The sequence below is a fragment of the Malus domestica genome, chromosome 12, assembly GCF_042453785.1.
Source record: "Malus domestica chromosome 12, GDT2T_hap1".
NCBI lineage: Eukaryota > Viridiplantae > Streptophyta > Magnoliopsida > Rosales > Rosaceae > Malus > Malus domestica.
In genome coordinates this window covers 20,961,368-20,987,978 of record NC_091672.1, presented here as the reverse complement: position 1 = coordinate 20,987,978, position 26,611 = coordinate 20,961,368, and the positions used below count along the sequence as shown (strand labels likewise).

General features: G+C 38.2%; 1 protein-coding gene and 1 long non-coding RNA gene across 5 annotated transcripts; one reads left to right on the top strand and one right to left on the bottom strand.

Annotated features, from left to right (window-relative positions):
• Positions 1 to 2,034: 2,034 nt before the first annotated feature.
• LOC139190053 (uncharacterized) lies at positions 2,035 to 3,847 on the top strand. 2 transcript variants are annotated; one of them, XR_011574041.1, is made up of 5 exons: positions 2,035 to 2,223; positions 2,359 to 2,608; positions 2,747 to 2,857; positions 3,233 to 3,267; positions 3,530 to 3,847. It is a non-coding gene; the product is annotated as an uncharacterized lncRNA (long non-coding RNA). The 2 variants fall into 2 exon arrangements; XR_011574040.1 differs by having other exon boundaries at positions 2,747 to 2,866.
• A 5,202-nt stretch (positions 3,848 to 9,049) lies between these two features.
• On the bottom strand, positions 9,050 to 13,348 carry LOC103414067 (protein TRM32-like). Of its 3 annotated transcripts, none has more exons than XM_070810115.1 (5): positions 13,190 to 13,348; positions 12,404 to 12,632; positions 12,030 to 12,106; positions 10,305 to 11,898; positions 9,050 to 9,978 (listed from the first exon to the last, which is right to left on the bottom strand). In XM_070810115.1, exons 2-5 carry the CDS (start codon positions 12,564 to 12,566, stop codon positions 9,290 to 9,292), a joined length of 2,523 nt encoding a protein of 840 aa, XP_070666216.1. In that variant the 5' UTR covers positions 12,567 to 12,632; positions 13,190 to 13,348; the 3' UTR covers positions 9,050 to 9,289. The 3 variants fall into 3 exon arrangements, with proteins under 3 accessions (XP_070666216.1, XP_070666218.1, XP_070666217.1); XM_070810117.1 differs by having other exon boundaries at positions 9,050 to 9,963; XM_070810116.1 differs by lacking the exon at positions 13,190 to 13,348 and adding an exon at positions 12,758 to 13,110.
• Between the last annotated feature and the right edge of the window lie 13,263 nt (positions 13,349 to 26,611).

Genomic DNA, 26,611 nt, shown 5'->3' with positions numbered 1-26,611 from the left:
ATCAACAGAATTCAACATAAATTCCCAATTTGTATTGATGCCTTATTTTCGTACGTTATGGCAATCTTACAGGCACATAGATAACACAACCAAAAACTCGAAATGCTAATGTTTGGCTAGTGCCCAAACACGAGTTGTACTAAGAAATATTGATGGTTGGCAACTAGTCTTAACCAAACTTAATAATGAATTATGTAAAATGACATGTCCCCATGTCAAAACTGGCAATTTCATTTTCATGAGCAAAGCACAGGTAATCAATTTCATCCGCTTAATAAATGATTCTGCTAAACCATTTTGAGTATGGACATAAGGAACTTCTGGTCCTTATTAAATAGTCTGTAGACTGAGACTCTTATAGCTTTTATTACAATTAAGTTGAGCCACTATGACACTTTAAACTTACGATACTCACCAAGGAATTTCATGTCCTGATCTTCAGGATCAAGGGACTTTATGTCTGATCTTTTTGTGTGATGGAACTTCAGGTCCAATCATTTTTATATGTTGAGGATCAAGAAACTACAGGTTCTGATCTGATCAAGGAAGTTCAGGTACTGTATATATTCGTCGTAACAAAAGATAAGTATAATAAATAAATTAAAGTAATAGGTGGTAATTCCAGCCATAATGAATAAATTACATTTAAGTAAATAAAACTTGTGACAAAGGCTTTAATTAAGAATCATTCACATAAATCAAAACTTAAAGCAGTAGGTCGTAAAACCGTCCATGGTAAATAAATTGCTTTTAAGTAAATAAAGCTTGTGACAAGGGCTTTGATTCAGCACCCTTCTCATAAATATCAAAGCTTTAAAGCAAAGGATAATAATTCTACCCACTGTAAATAAATTGCTTTAAATAAATAGAACTTGTGACATGGGATTTAAACCAACACCATGCACATAAATATGCCAAAACAGAAAATGCAATGATTAAGTCCTCATCTTTTGCTTTTTATTTTTCTTGGTTTGCCACTTCTTTTGTCTGATTCCTTTTATTTTTATTTTTATTTCACAGTTCTGAAGTCATTTTGGTTACTCAGTAAATAATAGTAATAATAAGTTCCAATTGGTGTTCCTCCTGAAGTGAGTTTCGAAAAAGTCGAAACGGTTCCCATAAGTTTTGGAGTCAAGAGTGTCTGCAACTTATGAGAAGATCAAACCGTTAGATTTAGTTCAAATTTTAGTATGATATGGATAAGAGGATACCAAATAACTTTCGTGAAGAAACAATTTCGATTTGAGCTACAGAAATGAAGTTGTGGTACTCATAAGGTGGCTATCCAGTTTTATGCGGAAGGTGGAAACTGGTTTGGTATTCAGACATCTGCGACGATCGCACCGTTAAAGTTTTCGGAAATTTTGATATGTTGTAGATAATGAGTGGATGAACAACTTTCAAGAAGAACGTATTTCAATCCGAGGTCCGCAAGTTGGAGTTCCGAGGCTGTTTACATGGCTGTCAAATTCTCTACGAATTTTGAGTTTGTACTCTTTTGCTTCTGCAAAGAATGATATACAGTCATGCAACAACATATATATATTTGCTTCAGGAAAATCAGTAGTACAAAGATTTTAAGATGACATGAAAAATTTTCTTATCTGTGAGATTCCAAGCGACAGATGTGAACAGGATTTGTGGCGTTGTGCTTTCCACTGACATGAGAGCTTCTCGTGCTGATAACGTGTTATAAAATCGATGGTGTGTTTAATGGAATAAATAAACAAGACACAAAATTTACGAGGTTCCTCTACAGTCAATGTGACTGGAGTACGTCCTTGGGGCAGCAGTGGTGCTTTCATTATAATCTGAAATAATAGAAATACAAAGATAACTCTCTCCATTATCTCATCTCCTCTTCCTCTCCTTTCTCTCTTTCTCTCCTTTTCTTCTTCCTTTCTTTTCTCTCCTTTTTCTTCCTTCCTATCTCTCCCGTGAGTCTTCCCACTTTGATGTTGTGTGGGGTTTGTATTTATATAGAAAATGGGAGTAGTGTGTAGCAAGCTTCAGCAACCAAAAGGAAGGGCCAATTATTTAATTATTTGAGTGGACATCCACTGTTCTACAACATCTTTCAAATTTTTCTGTTCATAATGTTTTTGTTTACAAGCCAGAGTCAGTGGACAGAACCTAGGGAAAGAGTGAAAGAGTACCTGCTATGCATTTGGCTCCCACTTTTGAAGTTCCTTCCATGAGTAGGCACTCAAAAACTGGCGATTGGTTAGCTCAAAAAAGTTGATTTTTTTTCTTTATTCAATTTTTTATGATTTTAGTTTTAAAAATTTGGATTAAAGAAATATGGAAAGTTTCATTGCCATCTTCCAGGTCTGAAATTAGCAATTTTACTTCATGCAGCAGTCCAAGAAATTCATTGTCAGATAACGGCTGCAGCTTGGGCTTTTCCTTTAGTAAATTCTTTGAGCTTTCATTTGTTTACAACGAAACTTTACTGTTGTTTTACAATCTTAGAAAATCTCGTTATTGCTCTTTAATCTGACTCTTTAGTCAACAGAAAATCTTCATTGAGTATATAATGCTTGATGGAATGAATGATGAAAAGCAACATGAACACCAACTCGGAAAATTCCTAGAGACATTTCAAGTGGTAAGTTCTAATCTATGAACTTGCACCATATGTGGAACTTCGGTCCCTTTTTTGTGTCTATTTGTTTTTTCTAATTTTATACGTCATTAATTTAATACCTTTTAATCCAATCGGTATTCTGCATAAATTTACAACCAGTAATGAAACAAAGTTACAAGCTTCCAAAAAAATTCTACTAGACACTTATGGCAATCAAACGACAGTTTGCAAGGAAATGAGTCAGGATATAAGTGGAGCATCAGACTAGTGGTGAGAAACGTAAGCATGTATGTCAATTCCCTTAGAAATGGATAAGTAAACTGGGTTTTGTGGGGTTTTCCAACAAAAAAGTCAATTTAGTTGAAGAAAGTGATTATAGATTCTGATATTGAAGGTTAATTAATAGGGTTTCTTTTCATTTAAGATTATTTTGGTTCTTACTGGATCAATCAAAGGTTAGAAGGGTGGGACCAGTGGTTTTTGGAAAAGGTTGGTTGTTCAAATTTTCATTTTTTGTCTTTATGGTTGTTTGAATGGACCTTTGTATAATCTAAATACATCTGAATTGAATGGCTATTTTTTTACATTGTATTGGCTTTCTTAAATTGATTCATTTTCGTTGATAAAGGTAATTTGGTTTTGAAGGTCAAGGTTTTTCGGCAAGAAAAAATTCAATTGAGGTATCAATGCTTGCACTTATTTAAATTAGTTCATATTAATTTTGATTTCGATTTGACATTGAATTATATCTTGGATAAGCAACAGGTATTGTCAAGAGTACTAATTACTTACATACTGTAGCTCACCGATTTGTTAAATTCATTCAAGCGTTTTTAATTTTTTTGCTAATTAAATTACAAATAAGTATTAATAGCCTTCATTTGGTACCAATCAATCAGGTGAGAGATGAGTCGTTTAAATGTTTGATTTTACTTGACTTAGAGTCTTCAACTAGGAGAAATAGAAGGATCTGAATGGGAGCAAGGCACAACATGAAACAAACGAGCGCAAGAGAATTTTATGTTCAGGGAATTTGGGAAGAAGGTGACTAATGATCTGAAAAACTCAGGTATATGGTTGTTCCTCTTTGAAGTACATGAACATGGCCGTATATTTTTTTCTTTTGTGTCAATTATGAGAAAGAATGCACTGGATATGGAAATTCTTTTAGACATAATTAACAGGAACATCAAAATGATTAATTCTACTCTGCCCTTAGTTATATTTTTCACCTCACAATGTTCCTTTCCCTTCTCTTGACATGGTAATTTGGAATGGTAGTGCATGATAGTAAGAGTTATATATTTGATTTATCACTTGGAAATCTGGTAATTATTTGGGCAAATGATCGCGACATAAGACTAAAATGGGTTCGGTTATGTGTTCATTCAACATAGAGTTCATGCCATTTAATTTTTCTTTTGCTATTTTCTTAGTTTCTTATCCATTGCATATGGAGTCTAGAAAATGGACCATTTTCTCTATGTAAGTACTATGCTAACCGGTGTACCAATTGTTTTTACTTTCTTATGTGTCAGTCGATTAGAGCAAATGTTGAGTGCATTTTCTCTTGACAAAGAACCATATATGCACACTTTGGAAGAGGAGACCACTCCATTTGGGTTGCTTGCAAAGGGCATTTATGTAGCAAAACTTAAGGTGGGTGGCAATTAGTTGGGTTAATGATCACGAGGTAAGACTCAAATGGGTTTGGTTATGTGTTGATTCAGCATAGAGTTTATGCCATTTAATTTTTCTTTTGCTACTTTCTTAGTTTCTCATCCACTACATATGGAGTGTTCGAGATGGACCCTTTTTCCTATGCAAGTATTGTATTTCTTTCAATCCAAAATTTCAGTAGTCGTATAATCTCGCTCATCGTAGCCCTTATTTGTCATTATCATTTCTTGGTTCAAAATACTCTGGAGAAATGTCGTCAGTTTCTTCAAACTATATGCCATTAGATATAAATCTATAGTGATATGAACAATACCAATTTTTGTAGGATTTTTTTCTCACAATGATGGAAATCCTTTTATTGTTGGTGTGTAATATGTTGTCAAATATTTTTCAAAGTTACTGCCTTTTTTTGGTTAATTGAGAGCTTAGTATTTCGATTTCAAGCTGCCATATGACCGAATAACATAAGCATTTTCACTATCATTATTATTTTCTGGAAGGTAATTGAATAGAACAATATTTTTGTCATTTTTTGCATGTAAATGGGACAATGTTTATTAAATCTTTTGTATGCAAATACCATTGTCAATCCAAAGCCACAAGAACTACCTATGTGGAATATGTTGATCCAATCTTTTCGACAAGGCTGTCCAGTTAACGTTTTCATTGTAAATTGGGTTAATTGCCACAATTCTTTTACGTAATGTATTGGTTTTTTTTATTGGTCTTCTATTTAATTTTGTTATGTGTGTGTAATTTTGTGTTTTGTTTTGGTTTTTAAGTAATGTGTGATGGTGGATATGCAGGAAAACTTTTGGTGCTCCGGTGGACTACTTTTGTCATATTTTATCAATGTAAATCAAACAATATTCCGTTTTTTATTGGAGTAATGAGTTTTTTCAGTGGTGCTAATTTTTGAACAATTTATGATGCTATTTGTCAAATTTAGTCAAAAACGTTTTTTAACAAGTATGATATGGTTTGATTTCAATTCATATTTACTTATTTTGTTAAATTTAAGCTTGAATTTGTTAGTAAATCTTTATACTTTATGTTCAAATACATATATAATGTTGTATGTATAGCTTTTATAATGTTGTCAAGCATTTTCAGTGTGTTCTTTTTGTGCGTAAAGGGTGAAAAGCGCGCTGTTCGCAAAGGCAAAATAGGAGACATCTTTTACTTCATATGGGAAGAAGAGGTTAGTTTGATTGTGATTGCTTTTCTGATTTGGTTAGATTCAAAGTTAGTTGGCTTGCGCCTAATTCAGTCTTTTGCGTTGTTTGCATATGTAGTTGTGTTGTAACTTAGTTGATTTAGGTTTGTCCAGTTTTTTTCCATACCATGCACATGCATATTCATGTTATACTCACTGTTATTCACTTCACCGGATATTAACAATATTTTTCTCTTGCATTTTTTTCCCATGCTGAATTGTCAAGCGACAAGCAATATAAACTTAAATGAATTTTATTTCTTCATTTTTAATCTACTAATGCTAGGAATAATTTGAATTTTTACTTTCTTTTGAATATTTTTCATATTTGACTTGCAGGATCAGTGTCACTGTACACTTTTCCGCAACTGTTTGTTCTGTCTATCTGCCTTCCTTTGTGTAATTTTAAGTCAAATTGAACTACTTTTTTTAACTTCAGATTTAACTGAAGTGCTAAGAACTTAGTAAAATGAAAGTTTACTTTGGTTTGATGACATTTAGGCATTCGATGCTGAGTCTATGATTATTAGGTCCACAATCATTGGATACATGATTTGTATATGTTTTAACCATATTATGTCATAAAATTTTCAATCTCATAGCTACGTGCAAGTCACACTCCCCACAGCAACGTGCAGGTCACAATTTCTAGTACTCTCAAAAAGAGAGAAAGACTCTCACTCGAGAGAGACACATGGCACAATTTCTTTTGATTTTTTTTTTGTCAAAGATGAGTATATTAAATTCTCATAGGAATGTTAATATCTTGGGCCAAGATATTAAACAAAAATTCAGGCCCAATACAATCCCACACGAAATCCCTTCCTTTCTCACCTACATACTTGGCCACCAAGTGAGCAGCTTTGTTACTCTCTCTAGACACAAAGACGAAAACAACAGACTGCATCCTACGTGCTAGAAACTCAATGTCACCAAGTAGACATTCAAGCCTAAAATCTTGGGTTAGTTCCTTACTGAGGGGTTTTGGGAATGTTATTATAGAATCTGTTGCACAATTTCTTTTGATTGATGTAATACTTTCTGTCTGATTACTGTAGAAAGCAAACTGTTACAAGCAAATCTCCTCACAAATTCACACTGCAGGACACGTGAACCCCAATTTTAAATATACACTACAAATTTCATATTTCACTAGTTACTAAAGGATATATGTGTTGTGATTGGCTCATATTTTGAGCTGTTAACAATTAAATGACTCTGTGTGTTATGCTTTCGGAATAGTGGCCAAATATGTCCATATCTCATTTTGGCTAATAGTGGAAGACAATGATGATGTTTCATGGGATTCCTTTGTTTTGGCATTTTTTATTCATTTCCCATTTGCATGCCGAAAGTGGTTTTGTGTTTTGAGAAAAGGGAGCATGATGGATCATCATTGTGTCTATGAAAAAAAGGAGAAGTTGACTCACTTTTCTGTCCATTTAATTGCAAAGAGCCGAAGTGGAGAAAAAGAGAAAGAGAGCATTCGGCTCTCTCCTGAGAAGACATCAAAGAGAGAGAGCATCCAAAGGGGGAGAGCATTCGGCTCTCCCATGGGAAAGCATGGGCATGGGGGAGAGAAAAATCAAGAGAGCTAGAGTGAAAAGTATTCTAGTGAAAGAACTCTTGGGGTAGAGTGAGGCACTTGGGAAAATTCTATGAGTGGGTGTGCAAGGGATTTGGGATTGGGTTATGTTGATTTAACTCATGTGTACTTGTACTGTTATTCTCATAGTGAAGAGCAATATCTCTCCGGGGACGTAGGCAGGATTTTTTGCCGAACCTCGTAAATTTCTCGGTGTCTTTATTTCTTGTATTTTATTCTGTTCAACCGAGTGTGATTTTGGTGAGGTTGTAATCTGAATCTTGTTTCCGCACTAATGAACGGACCAAGGCACAACAATTGGTATCAGAGCATCGTTGGAGGCTTGGTTTGTTAGAGGTCCAGATTTGTTGTTCACCATGGAATTTTCAGTTGAGCAGTTTAATGGGAGAGGCGGTTTTACTCTTGGTAAAGGAAAGTAATGGAAGCCTGAAGAAATGGAAGCCGTGTTCAGGGATGCTTGGATCAACTGCGAAAGTTGATGTTGAGGAAGAAGACAAAGGCCTTTTTCTTCTTCCCTCACTTTCAGATTCGTACGAGAACCTTGTGAAACTTTACTGCATGGAAAGTTACAGTAAGTTTGGAGCAGGTGCAAGCTTCTTTGGTGTTGAATGATACACAAAGGAGACCATGGATGATGGTGGGCACAAGACTGCTTAAGTTATTAAAGGTTGGAATCGTGGAAGAAAATTGAAAAGAGGATCTGAGAGAGACAGCAGGTTCAGATCCGGTTTCGGAGGCAAGGGTCCACAGTGCTACGAGTGCAAGGCCGGGTTGTAGCAAGTTTGTGACGGAAGACTTTGAGTATGTCCTCTAGGTACTCGAAGCAACACTTCTCCAGGTGATGTTTAGTCTCAAGTGTTGCAGGGGTTTTACAGCAGGTGGAGCTATGGGATTCACATGTGATGAGATGGTCCTGAGGTAGGAGAAAGTGTGGGAATTTTGTCTGGCTCGATGGGTTGTTGTTGCAAACGGGCGCGCTGACGAGTTTCCAGGTTGCAGACAATGAAAAGGAGGAAAACCTGCTGGAGGAGACGAGGATGTGTCGAGATACTGTCTGAAGCTAAATGGTGATTTTTAGCTTGCAGCAGCTGCACATGCATTGGCAGTGACTGAATCGAAACAGGACCAAAAAGGTTGATTCAGAGTGTGTATACTGGTACGTAAGGCCAATGGACTTTGGTGATGGGTGCAAGGATTTTTTGCACAGTATATTCGCCAAGGTGGAGATTGTTGTGATTGGCTCATATTTTGAGCTGTTAACAATTAAATGACTCTGTGTGTTATGCTTTCGGAATAGTGGCCAAATATGTCCATATCTCATTTTGGCTAATAGTGGAAGACAATGATGATGTTTCATGGGATTCCTTTGTTTTGGCATTTTTTATTCATTTCCCATTTGCATGCCGAAAGTGGTTTTGTGTTTTGAGAAAAGGGAGCATGATGGATCATCATTGTGTCTATGAAAAAAATGAGAAGTTGACTCACTTTTCTGTCCATTTAATTGCAAAGAGCCGAAGTGGAGAAAAAGAGAAAGAGAGCATTCGGCTCTCTCCTGAGAAGACATCAGAGAGAGAGAGCATCCAAAGGGGGAGAGCATTCGGCTCTCCCATGGGAAAGCATGGGCATGGGGGAGAGAAAAATCAAGAGAGCTAGAGTGAAAAGTATTCTAGTGAAAGAACTCTTGGGGTAGAGTGAGGCTCTTGGGAAAATTCTATGAGTGGGTGTGCAAGGGATTTGGGATTGGGTTATGTTGATTTAACTCATGTGTACTTGTACTGTTATTCTCATAGTGAAGAGCAATATCTCTCCGGGGACGTAGGCATGATTTTTTGCCGAACCTCGTAAATTTCTCGGTGTCTTTATTTCTTGTATTTTATTCTGTTCAACCGAGTGTGATTTTGGTGAGGTTGTAATCTGAATCTTGTTTCCGCACTAATGAACGGACCAAGGCACAACAATATGAATATGAACAAAATAATTCTCTCTGTTCCTAATCCTTTTCTCTATGTTCTTGGTGAAGTTCAGAGTAATGATATTACATGTAGATGTGGGTTAGGCCAATTGACTAGGGCCGAGTGCTCGATCATTTGCACCCACTTTCGGATTCTACTTCCCTGCAGGTTAAACTAGTTTAGAACATATATCGTCTTGTCAGATTTGGCAACGTATCGGATAACTGAAAGCCGATCCATCCACAAGCTCAAACACAGAGAACTTCCTCTAAAATTTCATCAAAAATTAAGTCCTCCAGCTCAATCCCTATGCACTCAGAATCAAACTGGAGGTTCATCCATCCGTCGTTCTTCGCAAGATCCCTGCTCGCAACATAATCCAGTGATTGATCAACCTCAGGTCTCAAGCTCAAGTACCAACTCACAAGGGTCCAAACTTCCTTTAGAACATGGTTCCCTGCCGGCATTAGAGGAATGTGACATAGCGAAGACAACGCCATCGGACAGTAGTTGTATGACCTACCATATATCTCCATCAGCACCTCATTGATTATATCAAACAAAAGATAGTGATCGCATTTCCTGCCTTCTTCATTTCCTGAACAATCAAGACCATGCACCAAGCAGCCCTCCGCGTCTCCATACATCAAACGATCAACTGGCTGGTCATCCGAATGCCATGTCCCAAGGGACTCATTCCCATTGAATCCAGATTGCTTCAACACATTTCGTACGTAATTGAATTCAGCCATGTCTCTGTCATCAACACGGAGATGAGTCATGTCGTACCTCAAGTGCTTCCTTGGACTTTCAATCTTCTCTGTATCTATGTGAACCGCCTTAGGCGTACCAATAACAAAATCATGCCCTGGCTTGGCCAAGTTTTCTTGTTCATCTCTAGGTTTTATTTCCGTTTCTTCTCCTATAAAACCGATATCTATAAGCATAATCGTTTCAGTCTTAAAAGCTCAACAATTGGTGATTGATGGAGGAAAATACGAAGAACGACTTAAATTTGAAACATAATTCACATTTTTTACACTGAAAAAAGTTGGGATGATCTTTATTCTTCAGTCAAAAGTTGGTTTGATCAGTAAGTGCCAAAATTTGAAGCTAAAAAATCTGATAATTTCTGGACTTAAAGGTTCATTGAACATAAAGTTTCTTAGAGCAAACAAGAAATTAAAGTTTTGAAGAGTGCATGCACTTGGTTTGAGATGATGTAATTTAAGGTAGCACCTATTAATAAAAATGAAGACATACCTTCGGAGAGGGAAACGTTGAACTCGGGCACAGAGATAGGAAACGGTTCTTTCAAGTTTTCAATATCGTCAACAATTGAATACACTGGAGCACTTTTCTCACTGTCTGCAACTGATGTTGATGCCATCTTATTCCCGGAAGCTGCCTTCAATTCACCAACATCAGCCAATTTTTTAATCTCACTTTCTACTGGCGCATCGAGCTGCATATGATATTCTGAAGAGAACACATCAGAAGATTCCTCACTCTGATAGTTATATGATTTCATTTCAGGCAAGGAAAAAATCCTCCCCAACGTTTTTGGGACAGAGCGTAAAGGCGAGCCTACCCCTTCATTTCTCAACTTCAATCTCTCGGATGTTGTATGGCATTTGGCTTCTCTGTTGCAACTAGACTCGTAAAACTCACAGTACTTATCTAGCGATGCATTGAGTGATGATGCTCTTCTCATGTGGCGTTGTTGCTTTTTCTTGAAGGTAGAAATCGAATAATCGCTATCAAAACTGCTTGCTGAACTGTCTTTACCTTCTCTATTCATTGCAAGGTCCTTCGAATGGTTAATGATCTCTTTCTCCATTTCTTTAGCAAGCTTTTGGCCATGAGGAACCTTGTGGAGGATGGCATCCATGGCGATCATATGTCTCTCTTGTCTGCTCTCCTTGATTACATGCTTTATTTTCTGTCTAATATCCTTGAACCGCTTAATTGACACTTGATTCTCACCTCGGCTCCTCAAATTTTCAGCAGAACTAGAACTATCAGCAATTGTTTGGTTTACCTCTAGAATCCCATCTGCAGTGTGCTCACTGATCGATGGAATTGAGCGTTCACCAGCATATTTCAAAGAAGACGACCCTACTAACTTCTTTGTTTTACTGATGTTTTTCGACTTGCTTTCTTCTTTTAAAGGAGACCCTGTCAACTCATGCTTGTGCCTGAGTTTGACGGGGAATGAGTCTGACCTAGTTAAACCCATTTTTGCACTGACGGCTTGCTGATTATTGAAGTGCACAGCCAAAGGAGAGCCGGGGTCATGTAAAATCTTTACTAATAACTCCTTGTTCACATTGATTATATCCAAAGCCTCCAAATACTCCTTCGGATGGTGCAAGGAAGCATCTGCATCGAGTTCTTTTACGTTTATCAACTTCTTCTTGAACATATTTTGCATTATGTCATTATCCAGCTTTTCTTCAGTAAATGTGTGATCCTTTTGATTCTCGTTAACCTGGTCATGCACGGTACGATCTCTAGTGATTGGTGGGCAACTATCTCCACAACAATCATTGTTGTCACTAATTGGTCCTTCATATGATGTCATGGGCGGTGATGCCAGATTGCTTGTAGCACAAGATTTTTCATTGCCGTGGTGAGCAATTCTAGGACTTTTCTCATTCAATACCATTTCAGCAATCGGGTGCAGGTTAGGTGGTGCTTCGAAATGATGCTGTTTCAATTGTGATCGTACAGGGCAGCTTGAACTCCGGTTAAGCCTACCCTTCTTCTTTGATATTTCTCCAGAAATCCGTGCTTTTATTCGGGCCTTGACAGAATGTATGCCTGCTGGAATGGACTGCATCGTCTTTCCTTTACCCTGATAAAATCAAATCAAATGTTGCTTTTGTCTATCACTCTTTCAAGTAATATTTTTGAAAACGAAAAGAAATTAATATCCAATAATGCACTAAAATGCATGCTATCAGAAATTCTTTTGCTGAAACTTACAGTAGATTCATCAATCTTAGCATCTGTGTCTTCTGGCGTACAGGCATTTGCAGTACAGCTTCCCAGAATCCCAACTCCTGCGGCCAAGCAGACAGAAAGAAAAAAAAAAAGTCCAACATAAATAAACTGTAATATTATTTTACATCACATATCATGGCATGGTCATAAGCTCCAGCCAGTCTATTGAACTACTTACAAAAGTGAACGAAATTTAGGCTACCAGTGCAGTAAACAAGACCGATTCTTATGCACATAGATCGATTTTATGCACAAAATTTGCGTATATGGCCTAAGTGGCTAAGATTAAACTTTAATGAAAGAGAAAGCAGGGAGAAAAACTTTCATATAATATAGACTGGAGTCATTTTACTTACCGACAGTGTGTCTATTACCGCGGCGCCTCTTGTGCACTTGTCTTTTCTTGACATAATGCCAGTGGTGATACTTCATGATGTGAAGTAATCCCCAAACGCACCCTGATGAATGCTCATTCCCTGATGGATTGTTAGGGTTTTTGTCTCTCAAATTCTTTCCCATGGTAAAATTCACCTCCTAAATCTACTTGAACGACCAGTGATGGCTTCAGCTACAAGCTCGTAAAACCTATATCCAAATTGCAAGCAAAAATGAATCATCACGGACAAGGAAATGGAATTCCATTGTATTGGCAACATAACATGTATCAGATATCGAACACCTACATATCAAATTCAGAATGCTTGACGTACATTATTCAACCATTAAAGAAGCAATTCTCCTCATAAGCGCTTTTATTAGAAGCAGCACTTCAGCTGTGCTTCCTGGAAAAGCACTTGAAAGAGAAAGACCTAAATTTATATGTTTTTCTACCAAATGCAGTCGTATCTCAAACATGCCCCTAATCTACCCCGAAGAACAAATTAAATTAGCAGCAGCATTTCCTTTAATTGTTTCAGAAGGCATTTCCTAATCCAAGTTTGAATTTGATTGATGCTCCCAGAAATACATGGGAAACAAAACATGCATCCAAATCAGTTTTCTGATTAAAATAATTTTCCAAATAATTTTCCTTGAAATATTTGGGACTCTGATTCATATAAATGACGTCGAAATTGATGTCAATCAAGAGAAAAAACCAAAAAGAATAAGCATAATTTTATATAGTTAATCGTATTTCGTACCATTGATCGAATGGATGATTCATGATCGAGGACTAAAGCAAAATCTATGCACCTCTTCGCAGCAGCCATCCATACGAACGTTTAAGAAACAAGAACTTAACAAGCTCGTGTGCGTGTTTGTCTGTCCGTAGGTTGAAACTTGAAAAGTACATGCCATGCGATGAGACAATTAATTAAGTAAATCCTCCTGTGTTTTAGCCTTTAGGGTTGGGACTTGGGGTCCAATGGCCTCAACTACTCCACATCAGCAAGTGTTTAAAGCCTTAACAGAGAGACTAATATATGCATAATCCGAGACTCGATTCCAGTTGGTGTAACGAACCTAATAACATTATTCAGGATATTCTTCTCAAAAATTATCATGCTCTTTAATCATCAATAAAATCCTATCGCCGGAAAAAAATAGTAACAATCCATATGGATTGAATTATATAAAAAAAAATTTCAATTTGACAATAAGATTAAGAGTACATTTGAAATTAATAACAAGATATGCTGATCGAAAATGATTTTGAGAATAGATAGATCTGGGATGAATCGTTTACATAAGTGATTTTGACTATCCAATACTAACTGAATCACTAAATTTAATTGAAATCACTCGTTTGAACCGGATGCATGATCGACTAGTCTAATAACATACATATTATCTAATGTTAAAATTTCATCTGAAGAAATTTGATAAGTTTACAGTGATGGATCCATGATTTGAATCTTTCAGCGTTTCTTAATATTAAATATAAGTTTTTTTAGATAGTAACAGAGCAGGAAGCGAGCAAAAAAAAAAAAAAATCAGTTTATTCACTTAGTAAGCTTGTTTACACATGTCAACTGTCATGTCACAGCCCGTCCTAGAAATATGTATTATTTTATTCTCAGTGACGTAAAATGATGATTTTAACCAGGGACGATGAATCTTGTGGTCCGTGTGTGTGACTTATTTTGGAGACTTAGATGTTGATTTTTGGTGGTTTTGATTTGGTGACCCACGTGGACCACACACACACACACACACATTATCCTTCTTTCTCTTCCTCCCCGTACTCTTTCTCTCGGTTTCACTCTCTGATGCGTAAAATAACTAAACACACAAATTAACCCTCTTTTTGACAATTGTAGTATAGATGTAAGTAGGGTATCGTTCTAGGCCGGGGATTAGGAGGGATTGCTAATCTATTCTAAATTAATTTAAAAATATTAAACAAGACTCAAGGACACAAAACTAGGCTAAAAACTCTAATAACTCGAAACACACTTAGAATGACTCAAAATAATGAAAACAATCAAATTAGACACTAGGAACTGAAATGGACGGAAATTGAATTAAAAGACTAACAACAATGAAAACTAACTAAATAATATAATTTAATAATGGGGGGGTTTGGTTTTGATGAATTTGAAAACAAAACAACTTTGTAAAACAAAACAGATTGTAAGTGAATTTGAATGAAACTTATGGATGGAAGGCTAGCTAGGAGGTTCTTCTCCACACATGTCACACTTGCATACAAAACGATTTCCAATTCCTTTTCGATAAGCTATGAATACTCAACGCCCCAAATTAACCGTGAATTGCACTAATTAACCCTCAGTTTTTCCACAAGTTATTGGATTGGATGATTGCATACGACAACCCAAAACATTCCCTACAAGTTCCCTACATGAATTGCATAATAGAGATACAAGCAAGAATCATTAAGTTCTATGAAAAACATAAGCATTGACGATGCACTCGTTACTATGATTTGCATGAAACTTATGCCAAGAATTTACTTAACGTGATTGTGACTAGCAACCTTCACTACTTGTGAATATAAGTTCATAACGATTAGGTGAAACTCCCTTATATTCTAGCGTTAAATTCATGCATGAAAATTAAGCGTGCACTCTCAACCAACATACACAAATCATTTTTTATACGATCGGATAAGTAAATTGAATTCACAACTTATGAATCACAACTGGATGTAATCAAATCATATTGCAAGCATGTACATGGTTTCGAATCACCCCCCAACTAAGGGGGTTTAGTTCCTCATTCTTGCAATACAAAGATACATAAAATTAGACATTAAAATCAAAGGAAAGAAAACACCTAAAATGCTCCAACTTGGAAAGCAAGTGCATCAATGGATCTCCCTTCCTCCTTGTTGCGGCATGAAGCTTGTGGACAGATTTTTGGGTGGATTTATGGTGTAGAATGGATGGGGAATGATATGGAGGGGTTTAGGGTGAGTGTGGAAGAGTGTTTGATGGTTGGAAGGTGGTGGAGAACTAGGAAAAGAGGGTGGAAGAAGGTGGAGTGGCTGTTATGTTTTCTAGGCACTAGAATGGTGTTTTTGGGGTGTTTTGCTTCCTAGGGTGTGTATGGACGAATTTCCGTGATAAAATAATGAATATGGGGGATTATTCTTTGGCCAAGGGGTGTAAACATGTATTTATAGGCCCCAAAAACCTTAGAAAATCAAGTTAGGTTAAGGATGAAATGCATGGCAATTTGTGTGTGTGGTGTGCAATGGTCCAAGGGTGAAAATGAAGTGATGATGCAAAGTGTGAAGGGTAAAATGGAGTGGTCTTGTAGCTAGGGGGCATGAATGATTGTGTACATTGCATAGAGATGGAAAGGGAGGTGAAAATGTGTCAATAAATGGGTCAAAGGTGCAGCAACATGTGGTACACAAGGCATGGGATTCCAAATGTGAATGATGGAGCATCAATTGGTGCATGTAATGGATGTAAATGTTGTCTAAAATCTAATGAGTGAAGGGAACAAGAGGTATCAAGCAATTGAGTGTAATAATTAAATGAATTGAAGCATGAAATTAGAAATTATGTAGGGGACAAGAGTGATCAAGCATGGCATGGAATCCAAAGGGAATTCTATGTGGTTTGCATGGCAAGGAATGCAAGTTGGGGTGACAGATTTTTGGGCTGTTTTCTTTATCTTTTGGACCATAATTCTTCATATTCGTGGCCTCTTTAGTTCTCAAATTCGTCCATCCACTTGGCCCATGCATTTGCTATCCATTCCAAGCTCGAAACATGCTCCAAAGGCCTCCAAAATGCATCTTCTTGCATACTTTGTACTTAGAGTCTGAAAACACACGAAAATGACTTTAAACATTAAAATAACTAAGGAAACACGACATAAATGCACAAGAACAAGCCAACTAAGTCGCATAAATATGCTCCTATCAAATTCCCCCACACTTAGCTTTTGCTAGTCCTCGAGCAAAACAAAGAAATAAAACGAAACAAAACAAATAAAACACAACCTAAACCTTCCAACATTTGCCTCAAGGATTTCCAATGCACATGACATGTTAAAAATCATTATCCCCACAGATTTGAGTCATCTTTACACTTAAGCACATACTTAATCATAGTCACCACTTACTAGTTCACAATTAATCAATTAAAACAATGTTTTTGATGTAGTAACATGCCTTAGAGAATTCGCTCAATTCCTTACAAGATATGCACTCAATTTTCACTCAGATTTTCCAACTACACACCCTATACTAGTTATATGTGAGAAGATTGATGTAGATATGAAAACGAATGCTCACATATATGTATCACAAAGAAAGCAATTTCTGGAGTTAATAACCATGTTTAGATATGATCTCATGAATGGAATGCTATTACTTAGACGCGAGAACCAGTGACACCATATGCTCATACCAAATTCAAACTCCACAAATTGAAACGCATAACACTCAAGATTGAAGTCAAAGGTTGTAACGGGCTTGGGGTGTTGGCTAACAAATGAAGGATAGGGATAACAAACGTTCTTAAAGCAATAGCAAGAAAAGTAATGAAATGGAAACTTAGAATTCACTTAGATTGCAGTAATCAACTTTTAAACACGAAGGGAAGATTCAAGCAATATTTAGGGCCGAATTCAATGTTTTGGACCCTTTCTTCAACAAGCAACACTTTAAAACTCTTTTTCACATATTTTTCAACTCCTTTTCTTTTCACAGCTCTTCTTCTTTTCATTCTATTTTTCACGAATCTTTCTTTTCTACTCGTGCCTTATGAATGATTTTGGCATACACACACACACAAGAATCACTTCCCCCACACTTGTTTTCTGCCATACATTAATCAAAAGGAATTCAATTTGACTCATACTTCACTATGCTTCAAGAACAAGGGTGGATGGTCCTAAACTAGGATAGGTAAGGATAATGTGGTTTAACAAAGAATGTAGGCTATCAAGGCTCAATGGGGTTAACTTAAACATATAACAATATGGGATACATGGCAGTTTGGCTTTGGTGGTGGTAACTACACAACTTCATCTTGAATATGTGTTATGCAAATCAATAGCATGCTTTGAATGAAATAGGCATGAGTTCTAGCATTTGGAACTAAATGATGAAACGCCTTCTAAGTAATAACCAAGCAAAGAATAATGAGATCATGCAACGACTTTAGAAAACAATAATGCACAGATTTTAACTCTCCAAATAAACATTTAGGCTCAAGTCTCACAAGGTTGTAGCGTTAGTTTGAGTTCTTTCCTTCAAGCATGTTACAAAAAAAATTATTTTTTTTTCTTTTATGATTACATGTGATTTCATAAGTTATAACCACAATCATGCATAAATAAAGAGTAAATCAAACTTTCATCCATGTTTATAACTCTCTTTAACAGTCATGCAATTACAAACTGAATCTTCATCATTGTGTTGGAAGGTACCCTAAGACACAAATAAGCACACAAAAACAACTCTTTTTGGGATTTTCAAAAACAATTTTTCAAATTTTTATGAATTTTCGGATTTTTATGTCAAAACACACTGAAATACTCCAAAACAACTTAAAAAAAATACTTAAAACAGTAAGGAACAACACTAGAAATAATGGGTGATAATTTTCTTCGAATTTTATGCAAAACACTAGTTACCCCCCCACACTTAAATCAAATATTGTCCTCAATGTTTCAAGCATATACTCACACCAAAAACAAGCAAATAACAAACGACAAATAAACATGACAAATATGGCAAAGTAAAAACCAGACAGAGTAGAGTTTAAGAACGCAAATCTGGTTTTGGAGATAGTTGATCTTGTTGACTTTCCACAGCTTTGATCTTGAACTGGTTTGGAATTCTGAGCGGGGAATATCAGAGTGCAGTCTGCATTCTTCTCTGCTTGTTTCTTCTGCACGGTGGGCAGGCACGAGGCAAAGGTGTTGGTCTGTTTCTTTCTTCAATCTTTCCAAGTGCCCCCACCTCTTGCTCTCTTTCTCCTTGTCCCTAGTTGAGGATGAATCAGCACGTTGTCTCCACATGCTTCGAGGTATCATCTTCACTTCCCTTATGCGTGAGAGACGAAGCGGAAACATAAGATGATGAGTACTCGAGAGCAGGTGCTGGCTGGAGAAAGGACATGGAGAAAGCATGATATGAGATACTCGTGCTCTCAACCTTTATGATATGAAATACTTGTGCTCTGGATGGGTTGTTTGCAGGGGTATCCCAGGGAATAAGGAACACTGAGTGACTCGAGAGGGTTTGTTGGAAAGCCATTTCAGAGAGATGAAGAAGTGCTGAGAGGGTGTGCCTTTGCTGTGGAAAGCGAAGGTAGATACTTATAGGGCTTTTCTTCACAACCGGAACTATTCTCTCACTCATTGTCGGCAGCCGGTGGATGGATGAATAGTACAAATTACGCGCTTTCTGACAAAGCTGCCCGTAATTTCCGCAAAGCTGCAAGTTGCATGTGACGAGTGACGACACGTCTGGACAAATTGATCTTTTGAAATCCGGGGTTCGGCTCGTGGTTTCTGAGCAAGCCCATTTTTTGAGAAATGAAACGCCTCTTTTGAGAAAAGAATCCGGCTTTTGAGAAAGGAGCCTCGACTCTTCGATTTGCGAGAGGACGCTTCTTCGATTTCTGAGGAGCGCCTCTTTGATTTCTTCTTTTTATAGAGGCGTTAATTTTGTTCCACAACACACTTGAGCTCCCTCCTGTAAACACTCCCTTCTTGCACTTCCAAAATCTTAATCAGTCCGACTCTCTTCTTTCTTCACCACCTCTGAAAAATGTCTGGCCCTTCCGATCGTCGTTTTGACTTGAACATTGGTGAAGAGGCAGCTCCGCCTTCACCAGACAACATATGGCGCCCATCCTTCATATCCCCTACCGGTTCCCTCACCGTTGGGGATTCGGTGATGAAAAATGACATGACCGCTGCGGTGGTGGCCCGGAACCTTGTCACCCCCAGAGATAACAGACTGCTCGCTAGACGGTCTGATGAATTGGCGGTTAAGGAGTCTCTGGCTCTTAGCGTGCAGTGTGCGGGTTCTGTGTCCAACATGGCCCAACGCCTATTTGCTCGAACCCGTCATGTTGAATCGTTGGTGGCTGAAATACAGAGTCTCAAAGAGGAGATTAGAGGACTCAAGCATGAAAATAAACAATTGCATAAGCTTGCACACAGTTATGCCACAAACATGAAGAGGAAAATTGACCAGCTGCAGGAAACTGATCGTCAGATTTTACTTGATCACCGAAGGTTTGTGGGTTTGTTCCAACAGCATCTGCCTTAGTCTTCTGGGGCGGCACCGCGCAGTGAAGCTCCAACTGATCAACCTCTGATACCTCCTCCTTCCGTGGCCCCACCGACTGCTGAGACTCCGCCAACTACTGCGACTCCGCCGACTACTGCAACTCCGCCCAAGCAGCCTTTGTGAAAGCTCTTCCTCTTGTATTATGTTATGTTTCTTTATTTCCCAGATTCCTGTTCATTTCATGAAGTTTAATGTCAAAAATCCCTTGCATATTTGTTAATATTTCAAAATAGAAAATCATAACCAAAAATAATTAAACAAGTAATAAAATTGACAATCAAGCAGAATAAATGGGTTGCCTCCCTTAAAGCGCTTGCTTTAACGTCTTCCAGCCGAACGATGAACACCTTCACTTCTCCTTGGAACCCACGGCATGCAGTGGGATATCCTCCACAACATGCTCCACAAAGTTCTCATAGATTACATCCTTGAACGGAAATGGATAGTGATGTTTGTTGATGGGTGCGTTGTGTTGTCTAAGGTTCATGTTCATACGCCCACCATCGGGGATTTGCTTAGGTACCTGCACCAAAGAAGGGAACCACCTATCAACTTTAAATGGCATTGGATTTGGATTAGGTGGCTTACCTATGTGATGTGATGAAGTGGCAGCAATGTGAACATTCTTCCCCATGGTGCTTTCGGCCACTTTGAGCATTTTGAGGGCAGTGGCCGTATGGTCCTTGTACTCCACTCCAATTCCCTCGTCTTGCATGGTTCTTGATGCATCCTTCGTGCTTGGTGCTGAATGGTCCGGTCTTATCTTTTCAATTTTACCAATGGCACAACAAGAATGAACAATATTAGGAGTCTCAATGGATTCAGAAATTTTAAAACTAATCATGTCACCACCAAATGCCATAGTGACTAATCCTTTGGCCACGTCAATCTTCGTTTGAGCCGTTTTCATGAATGGCCTTCCAAGGAGGATGGGCAATGAAGGGGCATGGTCTGATTCATCCATTTCGAGGACATAGAAATCCGCTGGGAAGACTAAATGATCAACCTGCACTAAAACGTCTTCCAAAACTCCCTTTGGATAAGCGTTAGATCTATCGGCCAATTGTATGATTACACCATCATGTTTAAGTGCTCCTAGATTCATAGATGCATACACAGAATATGGCATAACATTAATAGATGCTCCTAAATCTAGCATGGTAGATTTGAAACGGGTATTACCAATGACACATGGAATTGTAAAACTTCCCGGGTCTTTGCATTTGGGGGGTAGTTTATGTTGCAAGATGGCGGAGACATTCTCACGTACATGTACCACCTCTTTCTCCCGGACACGTTTCTTTGTTGTACAAAGCTTCTTTAAACACTTGGCATACTTCGGGATTTGCTTTATGGCATCAAGGAGGGGAATGTTGACATGCACCTTTCTAAATGTCTCTAGAACATCTTTTTCCTCCTCTTCGTTCTTTGATTGCAAAAATCTGCTAGGAAAGGGGACATTGGGCAGATTAGTGTTCGAAATCACAACATTTGGAACATTCTTACCTGAGGTGGACGGATGGGATGTCTTAGATGGCTGCGGCATGGGTGATGGCACCCTTGCCGTGGGGTAGGTGTTCTCATCTTCTTCGAGTTGTATCTTCTCATCTTCCTTGTTTCTCACCTCTTTTCCACTTCGTAATGTGATAGCCTTTGCAGATTCGAAGCCACCCTTTGGATTGACCACCGTAGTGCTTGGTAACTTACCATTTTCACGGAATTGCCCCAAAAATTCGGCCATTTGGCCCATTTGCTTCTTCAGCTCATTAACCTCCTTTGCTTGGTTCTGCATTCCCTGCGCCATGGTGGTTAGTAACTGATATGTTTTATCATCATTCATAGACGTACCTGGGTTAGTTTGGGAAGATTGTGCCTGAGGAGGTGGTTGTGGTTCCATTGGCCTTGGAAAGAAACCCGGGGGTTGTTGGAATCCACTTTGTTGGCCATATTGTGGTGCATCTCTCCATCTGAAATTGGGGTGGTCACGCCATCCCGGGTTGTATGTATTGGAGAAAGGATCATTCCTTGGTTGGTTTTGATTCCCATAACCCACAGCATTGGCCGATTCCCATCCTCCATTCTCAATTAATTTAGGGCATTGATCAGATTGGTGTCCTTGAATGGAGCATACACCACAGATTGTAGTTTCTTGCGTTTTGGGGCCTTCAACCAACTGCGATAACATAGACGTAAGGTTAGCCATTTGGGATTGTAACTCAGAAATAGAACTTACCTCATTGACATGATGTGGCCGTGGGGTGTCTCTTTGCCCAACACCTTCATATTGTTGTGCATTGAGTGCTCGATTTGCAATGAGAGTTTTGGCATCCCTAGGTGTCTTATCCACTAGAGCTCCTCCCGCGGAAGCATCCAACATTTGCCGTTCAAGTGGTAAAAGACCTTCGTAAAAGTATTGAAGAAGTAACTCCTCCTTCATCTGATGCTGTGGACAAGAAGCAACAAGTGATTTAAATCGTTCATAATAAGATGGAAGAGATTCACCTTGGCTTTGCTGAATTCCACTTATTTTTTTACGAAGAAGAATGATGCGAGAAGTTGGGAAAAACTTCTCCAGAAACGCCCTCTTCATACTCTCCCAAGATGTAACTGTACCGGGAGCCAACTCGTATAACCAATCATTGGCTTTGTCCATTAAAGAGAATGGAAAAGCCTTCATCTTTAAAATACTTCCGTCAACGGTAACTGGAGTCATACTTGAGCATACCACTTCAAATTCCTTCAAATGTTTGTTCGGATCTTCCATGGACAGCCCATGGAACTTTGGAATGTGGTGGAGCAAACTTGACTTTAACTCGAACTCTTCAGTTTTACCTTGAGCAGCCATGGGATATTGGATACACAATGGTGCGGCATTATCCAAACCCGATGCGGCAAGCTCCTTGAGCGTACGGTTGTCCATGGCTATACCTTACTCTTCTCCACCCACTTGTGCCGTGGCCTTCTCTTCAACCTCAACTTCTTGCTCTTCTAATTCAGGCTCGGGACTAGGAGGATTAGACTCTTGCAATTTCTTTTTCCTTCTCAAAGTCCTCTCAAAATCACCGTCAAAGTCGGAGATATGCTCACGAACAGGTTGTGAGCTACGGGTCATAAACTAGTACCTAAAAACAAAGAAAACAAAACAAATCAGCAACTTAAACAGAAACTTAAACAAAATACAATAATTCGAAAGAAAACAATCCAAGAGATTAGCAAAGTTGCTAATCCCCGGCAACGGCGCCAAAATTTGATGCGTAAAATAACTAAACACACAAATTAACCCTCTTTTTGACAATTGTAGTATAGATGTAAGTAGGGTATCGTTCTAGGCCGGGGATTAGGAGGGATTGCTAATCTATTCTAAATTAATTTAAAAATATTAAACAAGACTCAAGGATACAAAACTAGGCTAAAAACTCTAATAACTCGAAACACACTTAGAATGACTCAAAATAATGAAAACAATCAAATTAGACACTAGGAACTGAAATGGACGGAAATTGAATTAAAAGACTAACAACAATGAAAACTAACTAAATAATATAATTTAATAATGGGGGGGGTTTGGTTTTGATGAATTTGAAAACAAAACAACTTTGTAAAACAAAACAGATTGTAAGTGAATTTGAATGAAACTTATGGATGGAAGGCTAGCTAGGAGGTTCTTCTCCACACATGTCACACTTGCATACAAAACGATTTCCAGTTCCTTTTCGATAAGCTATGAATACTCAACGCCCCAAATTAACCGTGAATTGCACTAATTAACCCTCAGTTTTTCCACAAGTTATTGGATTGGATGATTGCATACGACAACCCAAAACATTCCCTACAAGTTCCCTACATGAATTGCATAATAGAGATACAAGCAAGAATCATTAAGTTCTATGAAAAACATAAGCATTGACGAGGCACTCGTTACTATGATTTGCATGAAACTTATGCCAAGAATTTACTTAACGTGATTGTGACTAGCAACCTTCACTACTTGTGAATATAAGTTCATAACGATTAGGTGAAACTCCCTTATATTCTAGCGTTAAATTCATGCATGAAAATTAAGCGTGCACTCTCAACCAACATACACAAATCATTTTTTATACGATCGGATAAGTAAATTGAATTCACAACTTATGAATCACAACTGGATGTAATCAAATCATATTGCAAGCATGTACATGGTTTCGAATCACCCCCCAACTAAGGGGGTTTAGTTCCTCATTCTTGCAATACAAAGATACATAAAATTAGACATTAAAATCAAAGGAAAGAAAACACCTAAAATGCTCCAACTTGGAAAGCAAGTGCATCAATGGATCTCCCTTCCTCCTTGTTGCGGCATGAAGCTTGTGGACAGATTTTTGGGTGGATTTATGGTGTAGAATGGATGGGGAATGATATGGAGGGGTTTAGGGTGAGTGTGGAAGAGTGTTTGATGGTTGGAAGGTGGTGGAGAACTAGGAAAAGAGGGTGGAAGAAGGTGGAGTGGCTGTTATGTTTTCTAGGCACTAGAATGGTGTTTTTGGGGTGTTTTGCTTCCTAGGGTGTGTATGGACGAATTTCTGTGATAAAATGATGAATATGGGGGATTATTCTTTGGCCAAGGGGTGTAAACATGTATTTATAGGCCCCAAAAACCTTAGAAAATCAAGTTAGGTTAAGGATGAAATGCATGGCAATTTGTGTGTGTGGTGTGCAATGGTCCAAGGGTGAAAATGAAGTGATGATGCAAAGTGTGAAGGGTAAAATGGAGTGGTCTTGTAGTTAGGGGGCATGAATGATTGTGTGCATTGCATAGAGATGGAAAGGGAGGTGAAAATGTGTCAATAAATGGGTCAAAGGTGCAGCAACATGTGGTACACAAGGCATGGGATTCCAAATGTGAATGATGGAGCATCAATTGGTGCATGTAATGGATGTAAATGTTGTCTAAAATCTAATGAGTGAAGGGAACAAGAGGTATCAAGCAATTGAGTGTAATAATTAAATGAATTGAAGCATGAAATTAGAAATTATGTAGGGGACAAGAGTGATCAAGCATGGCATGGAATCCAAAGGGAATTCTATGTGGTTTGCATGGCAAGGAATGCAAGTTGGGGTGACAGATTTTTGGGCTGTTTTCTTCATCTTTTGGACCATAATTCTTCATATTCTTGGCCTCTTTAGTTCTCAAATTCGTCCATCCACTTGGCCCATGCATTTGCTATCCATTCCAAGCCCGAAACATGCTTCAAAGGCCTCCAAAATGCATCTTCTTGCATACTTTGTACTTAGAGTCTGAAAACACACGAAAATGACTTTAAACATTAAAATAACTAAGGAAACACGACATAAATGCACAAAAACAAGCCAACTAAGTCCCATAAATATGTTCCTATCACTCTCTCTCTCCTTACTATACGTACGGACAAGAGCAAGAACACCCCAAACTTCGCAGATCGAAGGTTTTGAGTGCACCATTGTGTTCCTCGTGGTGCTATGAATCGTTTGGTACCAGTTTCAGGTAAGGAATCCTTTGAAAACTCGTGAACCCGTAACCCAATTTTCATGCACTGTCCATACTCACGTAAAACCTTGTGTTTTAGGGAAATCTAAGCTCATAGGAAGCTTAATGAGGTCCTCACGAGTCTCGGGGTAGTTCGTTTGAGGAATTTGGACGTCGGGATTGCGAGAAACGACGAGTTGCAGGTTTGGTTGGAATTTCAAAGCTTCCCCGACACGATTTCGTGAGATTTGAAGCTTGAAATAGGTATAACGCCACTCTTCTCACTCTAAGCTTTCATTTGGTTCAAATTTCGAAGAAAATGGTTGAAAAATGAGTGAGAATAGACGTTTTGAAGTTTTACCCAGTTTTCCGACGACCGGCGACTCGCCGAAGACGAAGATAGAATATTCCATCAGTTTGGACGGAATATTCTGACGCCGTCAGTTAGTTTGGACGGTTACCGTTGGGTTTAACGGAATATTCCAAGAAATATTCCTAACGGCAGTTAGGGAATCTGTCAGGATTCCCTGCGCGTGGCCGTGCGTCTTGCCGTGCACTCGCCGGCGCGTGAGGGGTCCAAAAAAAATTTCTAAAAATTTGGGGATGATCTTGAGGTTGTGTAGGTCACTGTGGTATATTCATATACCCATTTTGAGCTATGTATGAGAAGTTATTAGCTAGTTTTGCCTATGTGCTTTAAAATAACTTTTTTTATAGTTAATTCGCATATAGGTGAGACTTATCTTGAGGACGAGCGTATCCAAGGGCGACTCGGGGGCTACAACCCTTCGACTTACCAGTGAGTGGGCTTTTGGTTTTCAGTATATATTATATAGTTGATATTTTCCCAGAAATATGTGTTTAAATGATAGTATGCCATAAATGCCATGCATATAAATTATAATTCAAGTATGATTTGGTATGCGATACGTTATATATATAATTGTGGTGCTGACACTCAGGTAAGCCCAGGTAAGTCATGTTTGGTTATATGAATCATTGATGATGTGATATGTGATTGAATAATGTTGAGCTCATAAAACTGCACTTAGGGTGATTCTGATTTAGCCAGAGATATGATACAAGCCTGTTTATTATGTCACCTCCCGCACCATATGCTCATATTGGATCCAATTTAGGTGCATAGTCTTGTCGTACATACCTTATTTATGGTTCCGACTCGTAGGTGACTAGCGATTTATCGCCCAGCTATTATGTGAGAGTAGTATTGAGCATGATTATATTACACCCATTATTGTCGTATAGACCTTTTTGTTTGGTTCCGACTCTTATGCAGTATATTGCCGTATAGGTCATAGTAGTGACTCCGGCTAGAGTCACTTAGAGTCACTT

What these genes read in the sequence shown, in the direction of transcription:
- LOC103414067 (XM_070810115.1), bottom strand. Translation starts at nt 12,566, where the DNA reads ATGGGAAAGAATTTGAGAGACAAAAACCCTAACAATCCATCAGGGAAT. An exon ending in CGGTAATAGACACACTGTCG is followed by an intron (nt 12,107 to 12,403) that starts GTAAGTAAAATG and finishes GCTTGGCCGCAG; the next exon opens with GAGTTGGGATTCTGGGAAGC. An exon ending in CTAAGATTGATGAATCTACT is followed by an intron (nt 11,899 to 12,029) that starts GTAAGTTTCAGC and finishes TGATTTTATCAG; the next exon opens with GGTAAAGGAAAGACGATGCA.